Source organism: Rana temporaria, chromosome 7 (genome assembly GCF_905171775.1).
Source record: "Rana temporaria chromosome 7, aRanTem1.1, whole genome shotgun sequence".
NCBI classification, from domain to species: domain Eukaryota; kingdom Metazoa; phylum Chordata; class Amphibia; order Anura; family Ranidae; genus Rana; species Rana temporaria.
Genome location: NC_053495.1, coordinates 173,099,916 through 173,123,021, shown reverse-complemented (window position 1 = coordinate 173,123,021; position 23,106 = coordinate 173,099,916). Strand labels below are relative to the sequence as shown.

At 43.9% G+C, this 23,106-nt stretch overlaps 1 protein-coding gene across 7 annotated transcripts in view; it reads right to left on the bottom strand.

Moving 5' to 3' along the window:
* Positions 1-23,106, bottom strand: part of EPS15 (epidermal growth factor receptor pathway substrate 15) — a 158,655-nt gene that overhangs the window by 122,584 nt on the left and 12,965 nt on the right. For 4 of the 7 annotated variants that reach the window (XM_040360494.1, XM_040360495.1, XM_040360499.1 and 1 more), the window contains exon 1: positions 2,159-2,242. The exons of 1 other annotated variant lie outside the window; for it this stretch is intronic. In XM_040360494.1, the coding sequence (XP_040216428.1) occupies positions 2,159-2,227 (69 nt within the window). In that variant the 5' untranslated portion in view covers positions 2,228-2,242. Of the gene's footprint in view, positions 1-1,322; positions 1,465-2,158; positions 2,243-23,106 lie in introns of those variants that run through there. 2 more of the 7 variants (XM_040360497.1, XM_040360498.1) reach the window with 2 other exon arrangements.

Sequence of the window (23,106 nt, the reverse complement as noted above, 5' to 3'; positions counted from 1 at the left end):
TGCGGGGCACGAAGATTGAAGGGGCTGATCCCAGCCTCTTAACACATGATCAGCTGTCAGCCAATGACAGCTGATAACATGATGTAAACAAAGCTGTCAAATCTGTTATTTTCTTTCCTCGCGCTGACAGCGTGAGGCGAAAAAAAAATACCCTGATCACCGGCTTCTGTCAGAGGGACATTGGTACCTCACACAGAGAGCCACCGCCGCCTCATCTGTGTACACCAGTGTCACCTACCAGTGCTGCCCATCAGTGCCACCTATTAATGCCCAACAGTGCCTCATCATTAGTGTTACCTATTAGTGCCCTTGAGTGCCTCCTATCAATGCTCACCAGAAAAATTACCTGTTTGCTAAATTTTATAACAAATTACGAAAACTGTTTTTTTGTTTGTTTTTAAAAAAAAAATTGGTCTTTTTTGTTTGTTTAGCAAAAAATAAAAACCCCAGTAGCGATTAAATACCACCAAAAGAAATCTCTATTTGTGTGGGAAAAAATGATAAAAATGTCATATGGGTACAGTTTAGCATGACCGCACAATTTGCGACAGCCTGGGCAGGAAGGGGGGTGTAAGTGCCCTGTAGGCAAGTGGTTAAACCAAAAAAAGTTTGGACAATACAAGCTCTTTAAAGCGGGAGTTCTCCCATAAATGTTTTTTTAACCTTAGATACCCTTAGATTGATGCTCGTTGTGTCTAGGGGAATCGGCTAGTTGTTTTAAAACCCGAGCAGTACTTACCGTTGTAGAGGGCGATCTTCTCCGCCACTTCCGGGTATGGGTCTTCGGGACTGGGCGTTCCTTCTTGATTGACAGTCTTCCGACAGTCTTCCAACGGTCGCATCCATCGCGTCACGAGTAGCCGAAAGAAGCCGAACGTTGGTGCGGCTCTATACTGCGACCCGACGTTCGGCTACTTTCGGAAAATCGTGACGCGATGGATGCGACCGTCGGAAGCCTGTCGGAAGACTGTCAATCAAGAAGGAACGCCCAGTCCCGCAGCCCATACCCGGAAGTGGCGGAGAAGATCGCTCTCTACAACGGTAAGTACAGGTTCGATTTTAAAACAACTAGCCGATTCCCCTAGACTAAATGAGCATCCATCTAAGGGTAAAAATAGCAATTTAGCGGTGAACCTCCGCTTTAATCCGTTCATTTAGCTATAGAGGTTTATACATCCGAATATAAAGAGGAATAAAACTATAAAGAAGGTACATTGTGGATGAGAGAAGGACTGTGGGACTGTATGCCAAAAAGTGGACAAGGCATGCTGGGATTTGCGGTGCTGCAATAGCTAAAGATCTGCTATTTGCCAACCACTGACCAGGTTGTTGTTTGCAGTAAGCGCCATCCTTCTTTTGGATCCCTCCAGTAGCACATCCAACCATCCACTGTTTAATTTTCAGTCATCAACTGGAAAGTGTCTGCTGTTCTTTGATCATCATTCCCAGATCAGCTCCATTTTACTGGAAAGAGCATTACACACAGAAATGTGATTTGAAAGTGTTTGACGACCATTTCCCCAATTATAACAAATGATATCACCCACACAGCAAACAGACAGAGTAGGTTTACAGAATGCCATCTGAAAGAAGAACTGTCAAAGATACCCCAAAGAAACCAACCAGATGAAACCTACTGCATTGGAAAATGACAAAGAACGACAAGTCTGATTGGTTGCTGTGACAACACAGAGCGTTATTACTTCAGAATTGTTGTAAAAGAACTACGTTTCTAAACATTTTATATACACCTCAGAGCACATATATACTATTATGCAGCCTTTGTGCTGCAGACATAATAATAATAGTAGCTTTATTTTAATCCTGGAGCCAAAATGTTTACCCCAGCAAACTTTAAAAATGCAAACAATAGAGAAGCCTGTGAGAGGGAAGGCTGGAGGGGAAGTTATCTCAGGCTCCCAAGCAACATTTCCTGTAAAAATCCAAAGGAAAACGTTGCCACCAGGAAGCAGGTGAAAGGAGACTGAAGCCGTCAAGGACCAGGGAAGGGTTCTGCTGTATCAGCCTTGGGACAGATGAGTTACAATAAAATCGCATTCACAAAGAATTACATGTCCAGGTTAAACAAAAACTCTATTTAAGGCGCGTCAAAAGAGAAGACATCTCAATGACAGCTCCGCCTCCACGTTATACTTACAGATGTTCCTCTCGGCTCCAAGCTGGAGGAGTTTCTGGTTTCACACACGGAAACATCCGACGACGACATAACTTTCAGTTTTCATAGCTGCCAATTTTTTTTCTAACAAACAGGCACACCCGGAATGTGGGCGGTAAATGGAGGAAAGTAGGACAGAGTGAGTAAAAACTCAGGTGGAGAATCACCATTCATGTCAATATTATTGTGAGTCACCCAGTCAGGTGGAGAGTTTCAGGAGCAACGTTCAAAAATAAAAGCAGGCCTCCCGGACTTCCTGGCATATAAAGAGGGGGCAAGACCCCTTTCACACTGTGTAGCCCATAGCGTCGGCGGTAAAATGCTGCTATTTTAACCGTCGGATTTGCGGCGCATTTCACCCGCTAGTGGGGCGCTTTTAACCCCCGCTAGTGGCCGAGAAAGGGTTAAAACCGCCCGCAATGCGCCACTACATCAATTTCAATGGGCAGGAGCGCATTAGGAGCAGCGGGTTCACCGCTCCTAATGCGCTCCACAAGATGCTGCTGGCAGGACTTTTTCTGATGCCCTGTCAGCGCACCGATGCAGTGTGAAAGCCCTCAGGCTTTTACACTGGAGTGAATAGAGAAGCAGTTTAACTGCTTGCCGACCGCCCATCGTCGTTTTACGGCGGCAAGTCGGCTCCCCTGCGCGAGAGCATGTAATATAACGTCGGCTCTCGCGCAGGCCACTAGGGGACAGGCGATCGCTCGTTACAGAGCGGGGACCGGGAGCTGTGTGTGTAAACACACAGCTCCCGGTCCTGTCAGGACCCTAAGGTAAGGGAAGCTATTTAGGAAAAAAAAATGTACCTTTACAACCCCTTTAACCTTTCAATTTGTCGTTCGTTCAGCAGAAAATTTCCAAACTTGTCCTCAGTTTTTTCGGTTCAAAAAGGTCCAAATGTTTATTGATTTTGTGCCCATTAACTGTCCGAAAAACGAATGAACTGTCTAAATGACCGAATTTCGGCAGATTTTTCATATAGTGTATAGGAAGCTATTTAGGAAAAAATAATTTACCTTTACAACCCCTTTATTGTGTTTCCCGACCAAACTGTCTGCACTAGGTATGTATATGTAAAAAAAAAACGAACCAAATGTTATTTTATTTATGTCCACTGAACGATTTATTGGTCATTACATGATGGCACCATCGTTTGCGGTCACGGCAGAACGTTCGTTTTTCGAAAATGGGTTTGGCCGATTTTTCGGAAACTGTATGGCCAGCATTACTCCTATTTCTCTGTGTGTCAGTTTTTTTCTTACTGAAAAAAGATAAGAGTATGTTGTTGGTCATCACTATGGCTGTGTTACATGTGATTAACCTGTATTGCAATGAAGATAATGTATGTAATGCACTTCTGCAAATTTAATAAAGGTGCCAAATGTGACATCGGAGGGGAGAGGGATCCAAAAAGCGGAGGTTCACTTTTTGTGTGAACCTCCGCTTTAACCACTTGCCGCCCACCAATGACACATTGACGTCGGCAAAGTGGTTGTAGAATCCTGACTGGACGTCATATGACGTCCTCAGGATTCTGAGCCACTGCATCGCGGCGATCGTTGTTGCAGGGTGTCAGGCTGACACCCTGCAACACCGATCAAGGTAAAGAGTCTCTCACGGAGACTCTTTACCACGTGATCAGCCGTGTCCAATCACGGCTGATCACGATGTAATCAGGAAAAGCCGGTAATCGGCTTTTCCTCACTCGCGTCTGTCAAACGCGAGTAGAGGAGAGCCGATCGGCTGCTCCTGTGACAGGGGGGGGGGGGGGGTTGTGCTGTTCGAATTTTCAGCACAGCCCCCCCCCCCCCCCCGAGGATGCCACCCTAGACCACCAGGGATGAGGACACAAAAAATGGATGCCAATCAGTGCCCACAATGGGCATCACTGATTGGCAGGCATTGTTTGGCACTGATTGGCATCCATTAGTAAAACACATACAATAGTGCCCATCTGTGCCCAGCCGTGCCGCCTAGCCGTGCCCAGCCGTGCCGCCTAGCCGTGCCGCCTAGCCGTGCCACCTATCCGTGCCGCCTATCCAAGCCGCCTATCAGTGCCCATCCGTGCCGCATTTTAGTGCCCATCAATGCCACCACATCAGTGCCACCTCATCGGTGCCCATCAGTGCCGCCTTATCAGTGCCCATCAGTGAAGGAGAAAACGTACTTATTTACAATGTTTTATAATAGAAACAAAAAAACTTTTTTTTTTTCAAAAATTTCGGTCATTTTTTATTTTTTTTGCAGAAAATAAATATCCCAGAGGTGATCAAATACCAGCAAAAGAAAGCTCTATTTGTGGGTACAAAATGATAAAAATTTAGTTTGGGTACAGTGTAGCATGACCGTGCAATTGTCATTCAAAGTGCAACAGCACTGAAAGCTAAAAATTGGTCTGGGCGGGAAGGTGTATAAGTGCCCGGTATGGAAGTGGTTAAGGACCAGGCCTATTTTTCAAATGTGTTGTTTACAAGTTAAAATCTGTCTTTTTTTTTTTTTCAGCTAGAAAAATTCTTAAAGCGGAGCTCCACCCTAAAGTGGAACTCACGCTGATCGGAACCCTCCCCCCCTCCGATGTCACATTTGTCACCTTTCAGGGGGGAGGGGGGTGCAGATACCTGTCTAAAGACAGGTATTTGCACCCACTTCCGGCCACGCGTCTCGGGCAAAAGACGGGTTTTTCCTGACTTCCCGTCTGTCCCCCGTTGTGTGCTGGGAACACTCGGCTCCCAGCGTGTGAGCCAATCGGCAGGCGCAGCGCGACTCGCACATGCGCCGTAGGGAACCGGGTAGTGAAGCCGGAGCGCTTCACTTCCTGGTTCCCTCACGGAGGATGGCGGGGGGAGCAGCAGAGAGACGAGCGATCGCTCGTGCTCTGCTGCGATCAGCGCTGGACTCCAGGACAGGTAAGTGTCCTAATATTAAAAGTCAGCAGCTGCAGTATTTGTAGCTGCTGGCTTTTAATATTTTTTTTTACTGGCACATCCGCTTTAAAACCCACAAACATTATAAAAATCCAGACAATAGAGAATAGCTCTTGCTCTAACGATTGCGGCGATACCTCACAACATGTGTAGTTTGAAAACTGTTTTCATATGCACTCGCGTGCTGTGTGGCAGAGCTGTCTAAATCTAAGAACTGGGTGGACAGAAATAAAAACACTCCGACAGATACAAGAGCACCCTTATTAATGCATTTATTATGTAGTCATGGTTTCCATATTTAGCCAGTGGCCTGTAGTTCAGATTTAATCATTTTTAAATGAACGTTTAATAACCACCCGCGCTGTAATACTTCTTCAAAGTCTTTAATAAGTTTCACGTGGTCTCCCTGAGAAATCGTGGAATTCAAGTCTGGACTTACAAGAGCTTGAGCCGCCTGCCAAATATAAAAAGGAAATATAGGAGTTTCCACTACTGAATTTGGCACGTTTATGAATAAAAACAAATGCTCCAAGTCAACTCAAAATGTCTCTCCATCAAGTGAGAACCGCTTTGGCCCAATCATCTCCCATTCTACTAAGAAGGATTAAAAGCGGAAGTAAAGCCTTTAAAAAAAATCATATGCTAGTACCCATACTAACACATTATGAAAAAACTTACCTTGTGATTGTAAAGTCTTTTTTTTTTTTTTCTTAAAATAACAAACATGTTGTTATACTTACCTGCTCTGAGTAATGGTTTTGCACAGAGCAGCCCAGACCCTCCTCTTCTTGGGTCCCTCTTTAGCTCTCCTGGCCCCTCCCCCTGATGAGTGCCTTCCACAGAAAGCAGCTTGCTATGGGGGCACCTGAGCCGAGCAGCAGCTCCGTGTGTCCATTTAGACACAGAGCCCTCGCTAGGTCCCACCCCTCTCTCTCTCATTGGCTCACTGACTTTAATTGACAGCAGCAGGAGCCAATGGCGCTCCGCTGCCGTCTCAGCCAATGTCTTAGTGATGTTGCACGAGTCTCTAGTGCAACTTCGCTGGATAGAGATGGGCTCAGGTAAGTATTGGGGGGGGGGGGGTGCGGCTGCTGCACACAGGGGGCTTTTTTTTATTAATGCATAAAATGCATCAAGATAAAAAACCTTCTGCCTTTACAATAACTTTAAAACGAAGCCCTCCTGTGGTGTGCTGTCCCTGCTGCAGAGGCTTCCATCTTCTCCCGGTCTTCTTTCCGGGTTCTGGGGCCCTGGCCGTCTGATTGGCTGAGCCGCAATGATGTCACTCTCGCGTATGGGTGCAGGAGTCGTGGGTGTGGCACACAGCTCTGAAGGAAAGGCACGGGTATGATGTCCCTTTCCGAGCGCATGCGCCGGTGAAGTCACCAGCTGCTGCTCGCTAGAATCTCTCCTAAATGGTTCGGGATTAAGAAATATTAACAGCAGTTCTCCAAATTGGAATCATTCCCAATTCAAAGCAGTCTTCAGCCTCCCAATGTTTTACAGACTGCCAGCAGCAGGGCTGGATGGTGCATACTTATGCCTTCCACCTGCACCGGGGCAAAATACACAGTGTGTACGAGAGGCCTTAGAAATTAATCTGGGAAGAGGAAAACACGAGTATTTACACACGGTTATTCTTGGGCTGCTATCAAATGCTTATATACAGAAAGGGAGTCTATGGGACCAAACTCACCTGAAGCCTTTTATCATTTAGGGTGTTGCAACCGATTTTGTTTACTGTGGTGACAACGTCACTTTAAAATGTAGGATACATTTATGTACAAGAGGTCCTAGCAGCATTCACAAACAAGTGTTCAAAGAAGCCAAAACTTTAGAAAAAAAGGGGGAAATCCGTATTAACATTTCTTAGAACACTCAGTGCAGAAGTTATTACAGAAGGAAATTTTTATTTTGAGTAGCTAGAGGTTCAAACCACCAGAGGTTTGTCTAGAAGTCTAGGTTCACACTAATGCAGTGCGGGAAATCCCGCGATCCGTGCGTTTTTCCCACATCACATACAGTCATGGCCAAAAGTTTTGAGAGTGACACAAATACTAATTTTCACAAAGTCTGCTTCCTCAGTTTTTGAGATGGGAAATTTCATATACTCCAGAATGTTATGAAGAGTGATCAGACAAATTGCAATTAATTGCAAAGTTCCTCTTTGCCATGAAAATGAACTTAATCCCATACAAAAAATTTCCACTGCATTTGTGAAGAAGGCTTCAGGGTGCCCAAGAAAGTCCAGCAAGCGCCAGGACCGTCTCCTAAAGAGGATTCAGCTGCGGGATCGGAGTGCCACCAGTACAGAGCTTGCTCAGGAATGGCAGCAGGCAGGTGTGAGCGCATCGGCACGCACAGTGAGGCGAAGACTTTTGGAAGATGGCCTGGTGTCAAGAAGGGCAGCAAAGAAGCCACTTCTCTCCAAAAAAAAACTTCAGGGACAGATTGATCTTCTGCAAAAAATATGGTGAATGGACTGCTGAGGACTGGGGCAAAGTCATATTCTCCGATGAAGCCTCTTTCCGATTGTTTGGGGGCATCAGGAAAAAGGCTTGTCCGGAGAAGAAAAGGAGAAGAAAAGGTGAGCGCTACCATCAGTCCTGTGTCATGCCAACAGTAAAGCATCCTGAGACCATTCATGTGTGGGGGTTGCTTCTCATCCAAGGGAGTGGGCTCACTCACAATTTTGCCCAAAAACACAGCCATGAATAAAGAATGGTACCAAAACACCCTCCAACAGCAACTTCTTCCAACAATCCAACAACAGTTTGGTGAAGAACAATGCATTTTCCAGCACGATGGAGCACCGTGCCATAAGGCAAAAGTGATAACTAAGTGGCTCGGGGACCAAAACGTTGACATTTTGGGTCCATGGCCTGGAAACTCCCCAGATCATAATCCCATTGAGAACTTGTGGTCAATCCTCAAGAGGCGGGTGGACAAACAAAAACCCACTAATTCTGACAAACTCCAAGAAGTGTTAATGAAAGAATGGGTTGCTATCAGTCAGGAATTGGCCCAGAAATTGATTGAGAGCATGCCCAGTGGAATTGCAGAGGTCCTGAAAAAGAAGGGCCAACACTGCAAATACTGACTCTTTGCATAAATGTCATGTAATTGTCAATAAAACCCTTTGAAACGTATGAAGTGCGTGTAATTATATTTCACTACATCACAGAAACAACTGAAACAAAGATCTAAAAGCAGTTTAGCAGCAAACTTTGTGAAAACTAATATTTGTGTCATTCTCAAAACTTTTGGCCACAACTGTACATATTGCACTGCCCTTGTGATCTCCAGCGGGTGTCAGAGCAATTTTAACAAACACCCCAAATGCAGCACGTTCGCCCGCACTGGATCGCATGCTACAAAAGTACAATGCCATCCAGATGTAATACAGTTTTAAAATTGATGCATGCACGACTGATGCCAAGCGGTGCCATTTGGTATCATATCACACCATATTGAATCGCATGTGAACTGAACAGGAATGCGTCGCGATTCATAATGTGAACCAAGACTGAAAATGTTATCTTGCCTATACTGACTCTTTAGAGCGGACGTAAACTCAGCCGAAAGGCTTTTTATGACTGAAAAGACTCTATGGTACATTTTTGCACACTGGGCCGCCCATGCACAGCTCAGTGTACAGCCTCAGCACCATTCTACACTAGAACGCACCAACTGCTCTGCGGATGCATGGGAGTCAAGTCACACCAGTCCAGCCAATAAAGATGGCTGAAGATTCCAAACTCAGAAGACTGAAGATAGAAATGCCGGTGATGGAGGGGGGTCACTTACTAGGTAAATGTGCCATAATGTGCAAACAGGCTGTGTATGTGTACAACATGGCAAAAAGCACCTGAAGCCCAATTTCTTTTATTCTTTTATAGTACTACCACTTTAAATGTGTATTATGTAATTTTAAAACAGTTTTCATATGAATGACTCTCACAAATACAAAATAAAAGCAACTATTCAGCACAGATACTAAATCAGTGTACATCCAAGAGATGGTTTTCCCCATAGTGACAGTCACAGAGTTTCTATTGTTTGAGTTTATAATAAACAGAAGGATACAAACACATAGAAGCCGGTTTCACAGCTCCGTCTGCATGAACATCAGATGAGCCAACATTGGCCAAGTCTCTAAGCTCCACACGGCACTATTCTTTACCAAGTATCTACAGGATCCAATTTTTATACAATACACACACTGAAGGGCGAATCCCTGTGACCTTGGATTACTATAGGGACTGGCAAATGTAATTTAGGGGTTCACCCCTCTACTCTCAACCAAAATAAGCATATATACCTAGATTTGAGGACTCTTCTGGCCAGTCATGTGACTTTGTTTTCTCCTCCAGCATGACTGGTGGCCGGTCCTCAACATTGGAGAAACACAGTCACATTGGGGAGTGTCTATGACAGCCCAGGCTTAAAGGAAGAAGACTGACAGACCCTGGATGCATTACACCTGCAAGGGGCCCGGTGGTCCCTAGGCCGCCCCCTTATCTCGTGCCAGGAGATTGGACAGAAGAGATTACACTTGTTCCCGCCCCCTCCCCCCGGTTCTCTGCTCCAGGGGGGCCCTGCCTAAAGCTGTGTAAGGGGCCCCAAAATCTGTGATGGCTACCCTGTTCAGTACAGAAGACAATAGGAGGAGGATGAAGAGGGCAGCACTAGAGCTTGGAAAGGGAGAGTAGAAAAAAACAAACACAGTAGGATGGCATAGAGTTGGAATTTAAAGCAACACTCCTATTTTTTTTTATACAATTTCTCTTGTCCTCCCTAAAAAAAAAAAAAAAAACCCACAAGTGATCTACTTGCTCTCTCAACCCCCCCAGTCCTGCCCTCCACACCCTCCATTGCTGCTCACATTCAGTGATGCCCAGTATCATTTAAACCAGGGGTGCCCAACCTTTAGAATAGCGAGGGCCACTTAAGCGACTTGGCAACCAGTCACAGGCCACAATGAGCCTAGCGGGCTGATGGCAGATCCGTGTTCACTATGCATATGTAGAGCAGACACAAACACAGCCCACTCTACTCTAGGGGGCCTCTGATGTGATCTGCTCAGGGAGAAGACGACAGATCCCTGTTTTTTTTTTAGCAGATCGTATTGGCAGTAGGTGGGTGTAAATAGACACAAGTTTGTTAGCTGCGGGTTAGCTGCACTTTGCCATAGACCTCTTTCTCTTTCTGAAAATGCCCCCAACCCCCATGTAATAACAGAAGTCTGTGGCAGAGTGCAGCTAACCCTGCGGATCAGTTTGAAAGCAGCCCAGTCACAACTGCAGAACAGATTAATATTATTATTATACACGATTTATATAGCACCAACAGTTTACGCAGCACTTTACAATGTATGGAGGGGGGGCAACACAATTACAGTACAGTTCAGTACAAAAGGATACTTGACAAAGAAGGCAAGACCCCTGAAACACGTTGTATATGCCCCCTTACACCTGTTGCTTGTCCCTCTGCCTGAAGGAGACACTGCTACAACCTTTCAATTCTCTCTGTGGCTTTGGCAATCCGTGCATGACAGCAGGTTCTGCCAGCCAGCCACACCGGTCACAGAAGCTTTCTTACCCGACACAGCCATCTGCTTACCTAGATGTAATTTTTTTTTATTGTGTCAAATAAATTGACGTAGTCTTCTATTGATGTTTGAACTTTGGTACCTTTTTCCATACATCACCAAGTGAATGCCATTGAGCGGGGCAGTAATCACCACCAAAGCTGTAAAAGAAGAGGAAGCTTCCGGCTTTTCGCATGAGCGTGTAGAACAATGTTTCTCAAGTACCCCCAACAGGTCATGTTTTCAGGATTTCCCTCAGATGAAACAACTGTGGTAAAAACAGGCAGTGAAACTGATCAAATCACCTGTGCAAAATGATTGGATAGCCTAAAAACATGACCTGTTGGGGGTAGCTGAGGACTGGAGTTGAGAAACATTGGTGTAGAAGACAACTAAATGAAGGGTATGTTAGAGGTGCAGCAATAGCAGCTTCAGTATTTCTCTCAGTATGGATTTCCTTTATGTGTCTAGCAATTCTTTTTTCTCCGATAAGCAGCAATCGGTAAAGAACAATCACTGTACTACCGACGCACACATAGCTTGTAAAAGTAATACGCAGATACAGCTGTCCTATCTTCCCATGAAGAAAATCAACAAGACTGCAGCACAAAGGTAACAGCACTCTGTGATAATATTGTTTATGTTAAAGTAACCACCTATACTCAGATGTACTATACATTTCCTAGAGCAAGAGATATCCTGTGGTTAAACCATTCTGGCATAGCTGGGGTCTTAGACTCTCCGGCCTCCAGGGACATTGTTTGCATGAAATCTGTACATTCTTTCCATGTTTCATTGACTCTCCCCTGACTGCCCTAGATTCCTCCAACAATCCAAAAACATGCTGTCATTTTTAGGTGACATGCAAATTAATATTTTACATACATTTCCCGCATTGCGACTAATGTTACAATCATCATCGCAGCTCAGCGAATCCTCTCACGTTTTATATATGTTCATCTACAAATTTTACATTATCATTTTAAAATTCAAAATAAAGTAATGCCACTTAGCGGAGGTTCACCCTAAAAAACATCCATATACCATTACATCCAGCATACTTCCGACATCTACAGTATGCTGGTATTTTTTTTTTTTTCGCTGCACATACCGTCTTATAGTTCTTTTTCACCCGTTTTCCGGGTTCTCACTCCCGCGGGGAATAGGCGTTCCTACGAAGAGGCGTAGATGATTGACGTGTGGATAAGGCGCGTCACGCGTTCCGAAAATAGCCGAACTGGGACTCGGCTCTATACGGCGCCTGCGCACAGACTAGGAGCCGTGTAGAGCTGACTGCGCGGGCGCTGTTGCCCCTTTTTGCAATTCGGCACTGCGTCGCTTTAACTGACAATTGCGCGGCCGTGCGACGTGGCTCCCAAACAAAATTGCCGTCCTTTTTTTCCCCACAAATAGAGATTTCTTTTGGTGGTATTTGATCGCCTCTGCGGTTTTTATTTTTTGCGCTATAAACAAAAATTTTAGTTTAGGCCGATACGTATTATTCTACCTATTTTTGGTATAAAAAAAAAAAAAACGCAATAAGCGTTTATCGATTGGTTTGCGAAAAGGGCTAATTTTAGTTATTTTAACCCCATTATGTTACTGGCCGATTAATCGATTATGAAAATTGTAATCGAATAATTTCATAATCGATTAGTTGTTTTGGCCCTAGTTTACACACACACACACACACCTCTCCCCATTCTTCAGCTCCTGTGACCCGATTGCGGGACACCCGTGGCGATCAGGTCCGCGGTTCCAGTGGGCGCGATGCTTCGGACCAGGTCGCGAGCGACCCACGGCTGGGCTCTTGGGGACATATATACGTTCCTGTGCCCAGCCGTGCCATTCTGCCGATGTATATCGTCGTGCGGCGGTCCTTAAGTGGTTAACCTGATCAGCCCATTTACTACTCTCCTTGCGAGTCCACTGTTGGATGGTGGTCCACCCCCTCCCCACCCTCTCATGCGTTTGTCCCGTTTTAATGTAATAATATATATATTTTTTTAAGTTTTGTGGCAAAATAAGCACACTCTTCCACACAATCTTACATGTTGAGTGTTTCTCAATTCCTTAATATACAAGACATAATTCAATCAACAATTGAAATCCCAACCTAGTTTACTGCTTACAATCTTAAAGTGGATGTAAACCCTCCATACACCCAGTGAAGTGAACAGCCTCAGATGATACACAGAGATGAAACAAATCTCCCTACATAGGTTTTATATGTATATCTGCTGTGTTCACATTTATATACTGTTTAGAAAGTTCAGATTGTGTTAGGAGACTTTCTCTTTCTGGTTAACAGAGTGCAATGTCTGGGCATACAGCCAAGAGAGCTAATATTGCTGATTGGAGGAAAGGCACACACCCCTTCTCCTCATAGGCAGAGACTCTCAGAGCTGTTCTGTAATTGGAGCTGCTCTCTGCTACTTTATTTTAGCAACCTCTTTTGACAAAAGATTCAGGCTGCTTTTGTCTAAAAAGTAAAAAAATATGTCAGAAGTTCTCAGGCTGATAACAGGGGAACTGTTCAGAGCTACAGGACTTGGCTCATTGAAAATAGATAACAAAATACTGCAGATATAGGTGCCCAGCTAAAATTTCATGAATCGGGTTCACATCCACTTTAAGTAATTCAATTTCTTAAATCATTCATCCCAACAAAAGAAACCCCCCGCCGCCCCCAAAAAATATTGTTATTAATACTACTACTATTAACAAAGTAAAGGGAGTGATGGGGGTTATCACGGTGTCTTGCAAAAAATTGTATATTGAGGACAATGTTTTTAAAAGAAGACCATATTTTATTACAGTCAATTAATTAACAGACAATATTTAGGGGTATATATTGGGGGTATTTAATTGAGGGGTGTACATTGATGGATAAATATAACACAATTTCCCAACATGTTTCGCCAAATCAATGTTGGGAAATTGTGTTATATTTATCCATCAATGTACACCCCTCATGAATATTGTCTGTTAATTAATTGACTGTAATAAAATATTGTCTTCTTTTAAAAACATTGTCCTCAATATACAATTTTTTGCAAGGCACCGTGATAATCCCCTCCACTCCCTTTACTTTGTTACCATTATTGGGATGAGGCGCCATATCTAATAGAGGACACACCAAACACCTTCACTTGTTTTCAATAATACTACTATATTTATAATTCTCTCTCCCTTAATAATCTGAGCCAATCGCAGTTTGTTAAAGTGCTTACAGTGAACATGTCAGGAGCAGAGAGCAGAGGGGTGTCCCCATCAGTGTTAAACTTCTCATTCAATATCCAATCAAAAGTCCTGGCGAGAGTTTTTGCTACAGTGGAGGAAAAGGATCCGACTTTCCTGTCACGTTTTCCTCAAGTGTAGAGGTTAACTATTTCAGATTGAAGGTGAAGTAAAGGAGAGATTGCATGCAATGTGTCACAGTGCAGCCCTGTGTTCTACCTCAGATCCTCCATTCTGATAAGTTATAAAAATGTATCATTTCTGCCAGACTGTGAGCTTTTATGGGGCACAGCTACTCTTCTAAATGATTTTGTGTAACCTGGGCATAATATACATTGGGTCTATACAAATACAGAAGATAATGTGCGACGTATGAAAACAGTATTTTCTTAGACTTTTGACCACTTTCTCTACATTACACATTTTCTGTAACTAAAAATTTGATCCCCCTATACACATCCACGTGTTACATCTACACTTATTGTGCAACAAATACAGTTCCTAAGCACCAAGTCCTCACCATTACAAGGATGGAATGTGCGGTCATTTGCATTGGCATTTCATGTATTTAGAGTACAAGAAGCGGAGAGCTGTGAGGCCTACACACACACACACGTTAGTCCAGGGATCCACAGAACACACATGTACAAGTAACAGGGAAAAAAAGAGAGAGAAAAAAGTGGTATTTATCATTTTTTTATATATCTACACAAAAATGTTTTGCCTTTTATTTCAATTTTAAACGGAATAGGTTGTTTTACAAGGTGATTGTTTACAATAACTTTAAAGTGGTAGTAAATTCTGTTACACCACATGTACCTAAAAGGTAAACCTAGAATGAGGCTTACCTGTACTGTAGGTACTGTGAGTATCTCCTAAACTTGCATAGTTTAGGAGATATTCAGAGTGCATGAAGCCGATGACCTCACCGGCGCAAGCGTTCTGAGGGTCCGGCTTACAGTGCCAGACCTTCAGAGCCCGTGCCATAAACGGCGGCTCCTGCACGCATGCATTGGAGTGACATCATGGTGCCTCCGGCCACTCATGCAGCCGTGGCTGCGAACCTGGAAGGAAGACCAGAAGAGATCAGGCCTCTCGACAGCGACATTGTGGTGCTGGAAGGCTTCGTTCTAAGGTAAGTTTCTCATAATGGGCTAGTATGCGATGCATACTTTAAAGTGGAGGTTCACCCTATAAAACATTTCTAACACTACATCCAGCCCAGTTCTGCATATAAAATGACACTGACCTTTTTTTTTTTTTTTTGCCATAGATAGGTTTAGCTTTAGAATTCACCGTGGCTTTATTGAGCTCCCCCTGATACCTGCCTTGTACTGTACTGTTATATGCTATGCACTGTTTTCTTTTCTGTTGATGCTCTGATGGCATCCTTGTACCGTATCTTTTCTGGCACGGGGGTTACCTCGTGTCCAATAAAAACTGTTAATTGAAAAAAAAAAAAAAAGAATTCACCGTGGCTTCCGGGTAGGGAATCCCGCGGGAGTGGGCGTTCCTATTGACATGCCAATTGATTGACATGCTAAACGACGGCGTACACAGCGCGTCACGACTTCCCGAAGGAAGTTTGGCTCGGCTCTATTCGGCGACGGTCGGAAGCCTGTCAATCAATTAGGAACGCCCAGTCCCGCAGAAGACATACCCGGAAGCGGCGGTGAAAATACGGTATGTACGGGGATAATTGTCATTAGGACAACTCGGCTGAATGTAATGTTAAAATTTTTTTTTTTTGGGTGAACCTCCACTTTAAGCAGTTTATAGTTACTAAAATAATCGCATCCCCATGTTCTGTGTACTGTGGGAGACTAGATATATTGAATGCAGGCTCCTAGGTTTAGTAACACTAATGCCGCGTACACACGGTCGTTTTTTGTCTTGTAAAAAAACTACGTTTTTTAAACTTCATTTTAAAAAACAACGTTGCCTACACACCATCGTTTTTTCAAAATGCTCTAGCAAAGTGCGGTTACGTTCAGCACGTACGGTGGCACTCTGTTCCATTCAAGCTTGCGTCATAACTTGCTTCTGAGCATGCGCGGGTTTAAAAACGTTGTTTTAGCCCACACACGGTCATTTTTTTATGACACAAAAAACGACGTTTTGAAAAACGACAAAAAATTGAAGCATGTTCGAATTTTTTTTTTGTCGTTTTTCAGAAGACATAAAACAACGTTTTCCCCACACACGGTCATTTTAAATGACGTTTTTAAAAATGACGTTTTTTTCCATCACATGTGTACGCGGCATAAGATACTGCAAGTAGTAAGAACCATGTGTAAATGGAGGAAGAAATATTACACCAGGTATCAAAAAGACAGCTACAGATAAACAGGGCAACTCAAGAATGTAATCTGCTGTACAGATTTGTCCTTATTCTTATCCAAAGTAGTACAAAGTGCATTTATTACGTCAACAGTGAAACATCCCACAGCAACCAATAAGAATTCTGTTCTACTACTACATTATAAAAGTAACCTGAAATCTGACTGGTTTCTTGGTTTACAAAACATTGCACTTACTAAATGAGTTTGATAATATTTAGTGTAAGGAAAGCATTTGCTACCTAGAAACTCAATGGACTCCATCTATGAAAAGTACGGGATGGGCGTAGAAGGACGACAACTGCAACCAATAGATAAGGGTGAGGGGTTATGAAAAGAAAGTGCCACAAATAGGGCTGCGAGTGTTCAGAAAGTCAAACTGTCTCCTGTACAGACATGAATGTTATGGTGCTTATTGATCGGTTCAGGAAAAACAGGAAATTTCTAGACTTTACAAGGTTAGAGAGATGACGGAAGGCTTGTTATGGGATCTAGAATAATGGTCTGGTCCCGGAGGTAAGCAGGCCAGTCTGTGTTCAGCTTCACAAGGCAATGCAGCAGTAATGTACAGTGCCTTGAAAAAGTATTCATACCCCCTTGAAATTTTCAACATTTTGTCATGTTACAACCAAAAACAAATGTATTTTATTGGGATTTTATGTGATAGACCAACACAAAGTGGCACATAATTGGGACATGGAAAGAAAATGATAAATTTTTTACAAATAAATATCTGAAAAGTGTGGGGGGCATTTGTATTCAGCCCCCCTGAGTCAATACTTTGTAGAATCTCCTTTCACTGCAATTACAGCTGCAAGTCTTTTTGGGGATGTCTCTACCAGCTTTGCACATCTAGAGAGTGACATTTTTGCCCATTCTCTGCAAAACAGCTCAAGCTCTGTTAGATTGGATGGAGAGAGTCTGAATAGCAATTTTCAAATATTTCCACAGATTCTCAATAGGATTTGGGTCAGGACTTTGACTGGGCCATTCTAGCACATGAATATGCTTTGATCTGAACCATTCCATTGTAGCTCTGGCTGTATGTTTAGGGTCATTGTCCTGCTGGAAGGTGAACCTCCACCTCAGTCTCAAGTCTTTTGCAGACGCTAACAGGTTTTCTTCTAATGCCGCGTTCACTTTATGTGATGAAAAAAAACGACGTTTTTAAAAACGTCAATTTAAATGACCGTGTGTGGGGGAAAACGTTGTTTTATGTCTTGTGAAAAACGAGAAAAAAAAACTGTCGTTTTTCAAAACGTCGTTTTTGTTTCACAAAAAAAATCACTGTGTGTAGCAAAAAAGACGTTTAAAATGACGTTTTTAAACCCGCGCATGTCCAGAAGCTAGTTATGAAGCGAGCTTCAATAGAAAAAAGTGGAGAACGTAACCTCGCTTTGCTAGAGCATTGTGAAAAAACGATGGCGTGTAGGCAACGTTGTTTTTGAAAATTGAAGTTTCAAAAACTTAGTTTTTTACTTCACAGAAAATGTTTTTTTTTTTTCATCACATAAAGTGATGGTGTGTACGCGGCATAAGACTGCTCTGCATTTGGCTCCATCCATCTTCCCATCAACCCTGACCAGCTTCCCTGTCCCTGCTGAAGAAAAGCATCCCCACAACATGATGCTGCCACCACCATGTTTCACGGTGGGGATGGTGTGTTTAGAGTGATTTGCAGTGATAATTTTCCGCCCCACATAGCATTTTGCTTTGAGGCCAAAAAGTTAAAATTTTGGTCTCATCTGACCAGAACACCTTCTTCCACATGTTTGCCATGTCCCCCACATGGCTTCTCGCAAACGGGACTTCTTATGGCTTTCTTTTAAACAATGACCACGGGCATCCCAGCAACCAATGACACATGTGTGTGTCCTGCCCTCTTCACCAAGGTTCTCAGCGCAGATCCCACCCCCTACAGCTTGCTACCTTTCTAAGCTTGCACATGGTGCCTGCCCGCAAGGTATGCCGTTTACTTATATGCCGTTATGCTGGTAAGCGGGGCACACTGATGGGCACATTATAATGTTAAGGGGAACTCTGCTGGGAAAATAAGATGGAAAGGGGTACTCTGCTGGAGACACCTGATGGAACTTGACAATAAAAACACTGTTGAAATGCTATGGAAAAAATTGAATTTCTTTGATAAACATACAGTGACTGCAATCTTTCACAAACTAGAGATTCGGACGTCGGCCGGAATTTTTTTTTAATGACCGGCCCTCTTTGAATTTTAATTCAATACCTCTGGCCTAGGCACATTCACATATCAGGAGGAATTCAAGACAACAGGTACATTGTTTAGGAATCTGCTTAGAACAATTAACATTTCTGCACGTTGCTGATAACACAGCAAATCTTCCCTAGTTGAAACAGCTCTCAGCCCCCCAAAAAATTACCTTGACTTCTGTGCCTAATGGACAGGTACACTTCAGAATAAAGCAAAAAAAATGCAAGTGGTGTTACCCATCAAAGACAATGGAACAAAAATAGCTAAACCCCACTGAGCATCGTATATTAAAAAAAAAAGTCAAAGATCCCCAACACCATCTTGTTAACCAGGTCCTGAATAAATACACCATATAAAAATATGTACAGTATAAAAGGAAGAAAGGGCATGGAACGTGTGGGTCATCGTGGTAAAGGGGGCTGACAGCACAGCATACTACATAATAGCTGGAAATTCTAGTCCTTCCCCTCTTTGGAATGCCGGTTATCTTTGGAAACATCATTCGCTGAATCGGCAATAGCCACTCCGCTCACATGTAACCCTAGACACACCAGAGAGCTCGTTTCGCTGGGCAGCCTGTGGACAAATACATAACCCTACTTTACCAATATAAAATTATCCAACAGCTCAACGAGAAACTGAAGGGGGGAAAACATCTAATAAAATGTAATGCCGCATACACACCATCACTTTATGTGATGAAAAAAAACGACATTTTCTGTGAAGTAAAAAATTACGTTTTTGAAACTTCAATTTTCAAAGATGAAGTTGCCTACACACCATCGTTTTTCTCACAATGTTCTAGCAAAGCAAGGTTACGTTCCACCACGTTTTCCATTGAAGCTTGCTTCATAAGTAGCTTCTGAGCATGCGCGGGTGAAAAAACGTCGTTTTAAACAACGTTTTTTGCTACACACGGTCAATTTCTGTGAAGTAAAAGTTGACGTTTTGAAAAACGACACATAAAATTTAAGCATGCTTCAATTTTTTTTGGTCGTTTTTTAGAAGACATAAAACGACGTTTTCCCCCACACACGGTCAATTAAAGTGATGTTTTTAAAAACGTCATTTTTTTTCATCACATAAAGTGATTGTGTGTACGGGGCATAATACATTTATATTGTAAAGTGCTGCCTAAACTGTTGGCGCTATATGAATCGTGTATAATAATAAAACACTGATTTTTGTATATCACAGGCTAAACCAAGGACACTTAAAAAAACATCTGCAAAAAAATAAAAATTAAAACATGAAAGAACAAGTAAAACCCTTTGTAAGGCAGATCTATAACATTACAAGTTTGTAAAATCTGAGCTAACACAGGATTACAGCGCTCAGGAAGTTCATTGAAGACAATCAGCATTAGAGGTAAAAACAAGGATGTAGTGACAGCAGCTTTTCAGAAATTAAGTATTAGAGTCCATAAATATGAATACAAAAAGTCCATGCAAAAAAGATGTATTCACTGGGCAAATTTCATCAGATAACCATGGGCTGCTCTCCAAGAGTGTAGTCAACTCGAGCATACATGATAAAAGAAAGACAGGAAAAAGCGCCTCTAAGTCATCTGGTTTAATTATAATAACAGGTGCAGGTAACCAACACTTACATTTAAAATAGCAGGAACAGGAGTAGAAGTGAAGGTATTTCAAGTGGAGCCGGGCTGTGCCTGCAGTCTGTGAAGAAAACTCGATTCTGAAGCCGGGAGAGCCGAGTCTTATAGCTGTGTGTGAGCGCTGTTTAGACAAGCCGCTCGTCTGATGGATGGTGACGTCAGAGGGACGGTGGCTGACACGGGTCAAGAAACTACACAACGCGTTTCAGAGCCTGCGCTGGTCTGCTGAAGTCCTGCGCGCTCCTCTCTCAAGACACTTGCGCGAAAATAGCCGGAGTATGACACGGCGCTATACGGCGTCTGCGCACAGACTAGGAGCTGACTGTGCAGGCGCCGTGAAGAGCCAAGTCCTATTTCGGCTATTTTCGGGAAGCGTGACGCGCCATAGCTGGCCGTCAATCATGTTCCCCTCTGCATAGGAACGCCTACTCTGAAACTTAACTAAGGGATTAAACTGTGAGTACGGCGCAAAAAAATAAAATAAAGGCATACTGTAGCTCGCGCTAGTATGCTGGATGGCATGGTAGAAAAAAATAATTTTTTTTTAGGGTGAACCCACGCTTTAATAAAGCAAGGACTTGGAAATAGTGAGGAGATAGTGAAGGATCATGGACTGCTGAGTAGACTATAATTGGCTCTGTCGCTTTGTTTTGATTGGGAAGAGTGAGTGTCGGTCTTGGCTAATTACAGAGAAGTCTGGTCTTAAACAGGGTGTGCTTGGGGAGAATAGAAATTTAAAATTCTATTGAGAATGGCTTCAGACACACTTGCAGTACATGAAATCTGGGTGAACCATTTGGACAACTAAAGTCCATGACAGTGGTTCTCAACCTTCCTAGTGCCGTGACCCCTTGATACATTTTGCAAAGCTGTGGGGACCCCTAACAGCAAAATTATTCTCGTAGCGCGGGTTGTCAGCACCCAAAGCAAGACAAGTAATTTGTGGCCCTAATCCATGGACATTTAGCGCTCCCTGGGTCCCTTCCACTCGTATAGTATTAAAACTCCTTATGGTACATTTTAGGCTGTACCACTCTCTTTGTTTCCCTTTTATCTCTCTATGGCTAGGTTCACACTGCTGCGAATTCAAAATCGCGGTAAAAACGCGATTTTACCGCGATTTCGCGGCCACGATTTTGCCGCGATTTAAGAGACATCTGTGCAGGGTTCAATGTAAATCGCGGCCCGAAATCGCAAAAAGAAGTACAGGAACTACTTTTTGAAATCGGTGCAGCGCCGCAGATGCGGCGTCGCACCGATTAGGACAGTGCCATTGCCGACAATTGCCGCCGATTTGAGATGCAATTTGACATGTCAAATCGCATCTCAAATCTTACCAAATCGTACCCAGTGTGAACCAGGGCTATATCCAATTAATTTTTTTTTCCCCGTCCTATTCTTTCTCTCCTTTTTTCTTTGTGCCTCCCCCTCTTTCTCTCTCCTTTCCATGTATTCTCTATTTGTATTCCTTCTCTTACTCCTTGGTGGAGGAAATGAGAAGAGCGGCAGTGCTGGTTGGGGGTGGGATCAGTGGCAGTGCTGGCAAAGGGGTGGGATCCGTGGCAGGGCTGGCGAGGGGTGAGATACGTGGCAGGGCTGGCGAGGGGTGAGATACGTGGCAGGGCTGGGATCCGTGGCAGGGCTGGCGAGGGGTGGGATCCGTGGCAGGGCTGGCGAGGGGTGGGATCCGTGGCAGGGCTGGCGAGGGGTGGGATCCGTGGCAGGGCTGGCGAGGGGTGGGATCCGTGGCAGGGCTGGCGAGGGGTGGGATCCGTGGCTGGGATCCGTGGCAGGGCTGGCGAGGGGTGGGATCCGTGGCAGGGCTGGCGAGGGGTGGGATCCGTGGCAGGGCTGGCGAGGGGTGGGATCCGTGGCAGGGCTGGCGAGGGGTGGGATCCGTGGCAGGGCTGGCGGGGGGTGGGATCCGTGGCAGGGCTGGCGGGGGGTGGGATCCGTGGCAGTGCAGGCAGGGGTGGTATCAGTGACAGTGCTGGCGGGGAGTTGGGATCAGTGGCAATGCTGGGGGGATTTCTGATCAGCCAACTTAGGTGTTCTTGATCAAAGGTCATCTGCTGATCTAAGAACTATAGTGGGGACTTTTAATGGCAAATATAATCAGTGTTACTCACTGTGTTTCTGGCTCGGTCGCAAAAAGGCTAGCAGAGTGGTGTGGGCTTCAGGAACAGCCCAGGATTCGGTGACCTGCAAATCGCCATTCGACCCCTGAGGGGGTCCCGTCCCCCAGGTTGAGAACCACTGGTCCATGACCTTCACGTACAAACTTGGGCCACAGGAATCAGTTTTTTTTTTTTTTTAACAATAGAAACAGGAATCGGTTCTAGGCGCCTCAATGATTAGATGGCCAATCCTGGCCTTTCTAATATCTGAAAACCATCCCATCTGAGAAAAAAAGCATTTTATTAAAAAACGTAATTGAGACTATTCAGAACCAACAGGGCCCTTTGTAGCCCTAAATTGTTGATTATTAGGAGTCCAGTGGGATTTCACACATCATCTTTTCCTGGATGGTAAGAATGTATTTCCTATTCAGACACTCAACTTGGCGTTTCCTGCTTAGACTATGTTGTTCTAAAAATTGTAAATGCCCAATGACCGCTTTGTAATATATATCCTGCGACAGAAGATAAGCTGCAGCACCACACAACATGAGCTGTGGCCCAAGAATCTAGCCGTTATAGTTTCTGCAGCACAAGATAAAATTATAATTTTTTTTTGGGGAAAGACCAGATGAATAATTCTGGTCACGTGGCCAATAGGAATGTTTGGAACCCACCTGAGTGAACGGTAACCTGTACCGGGCATTCCCTGCCCACAGCCACACATATACAAAAGGTGTGGAAAGGTTTTTAAAAACTAAAGTTGGGGTCTAAATCTACTTGTCCCTCATGCCAATCTATTTGTCCCGATAACAAAAAAAAAAAAAAAACACACACACACCACAATAATATTTTAACAAAAACCCTATTTA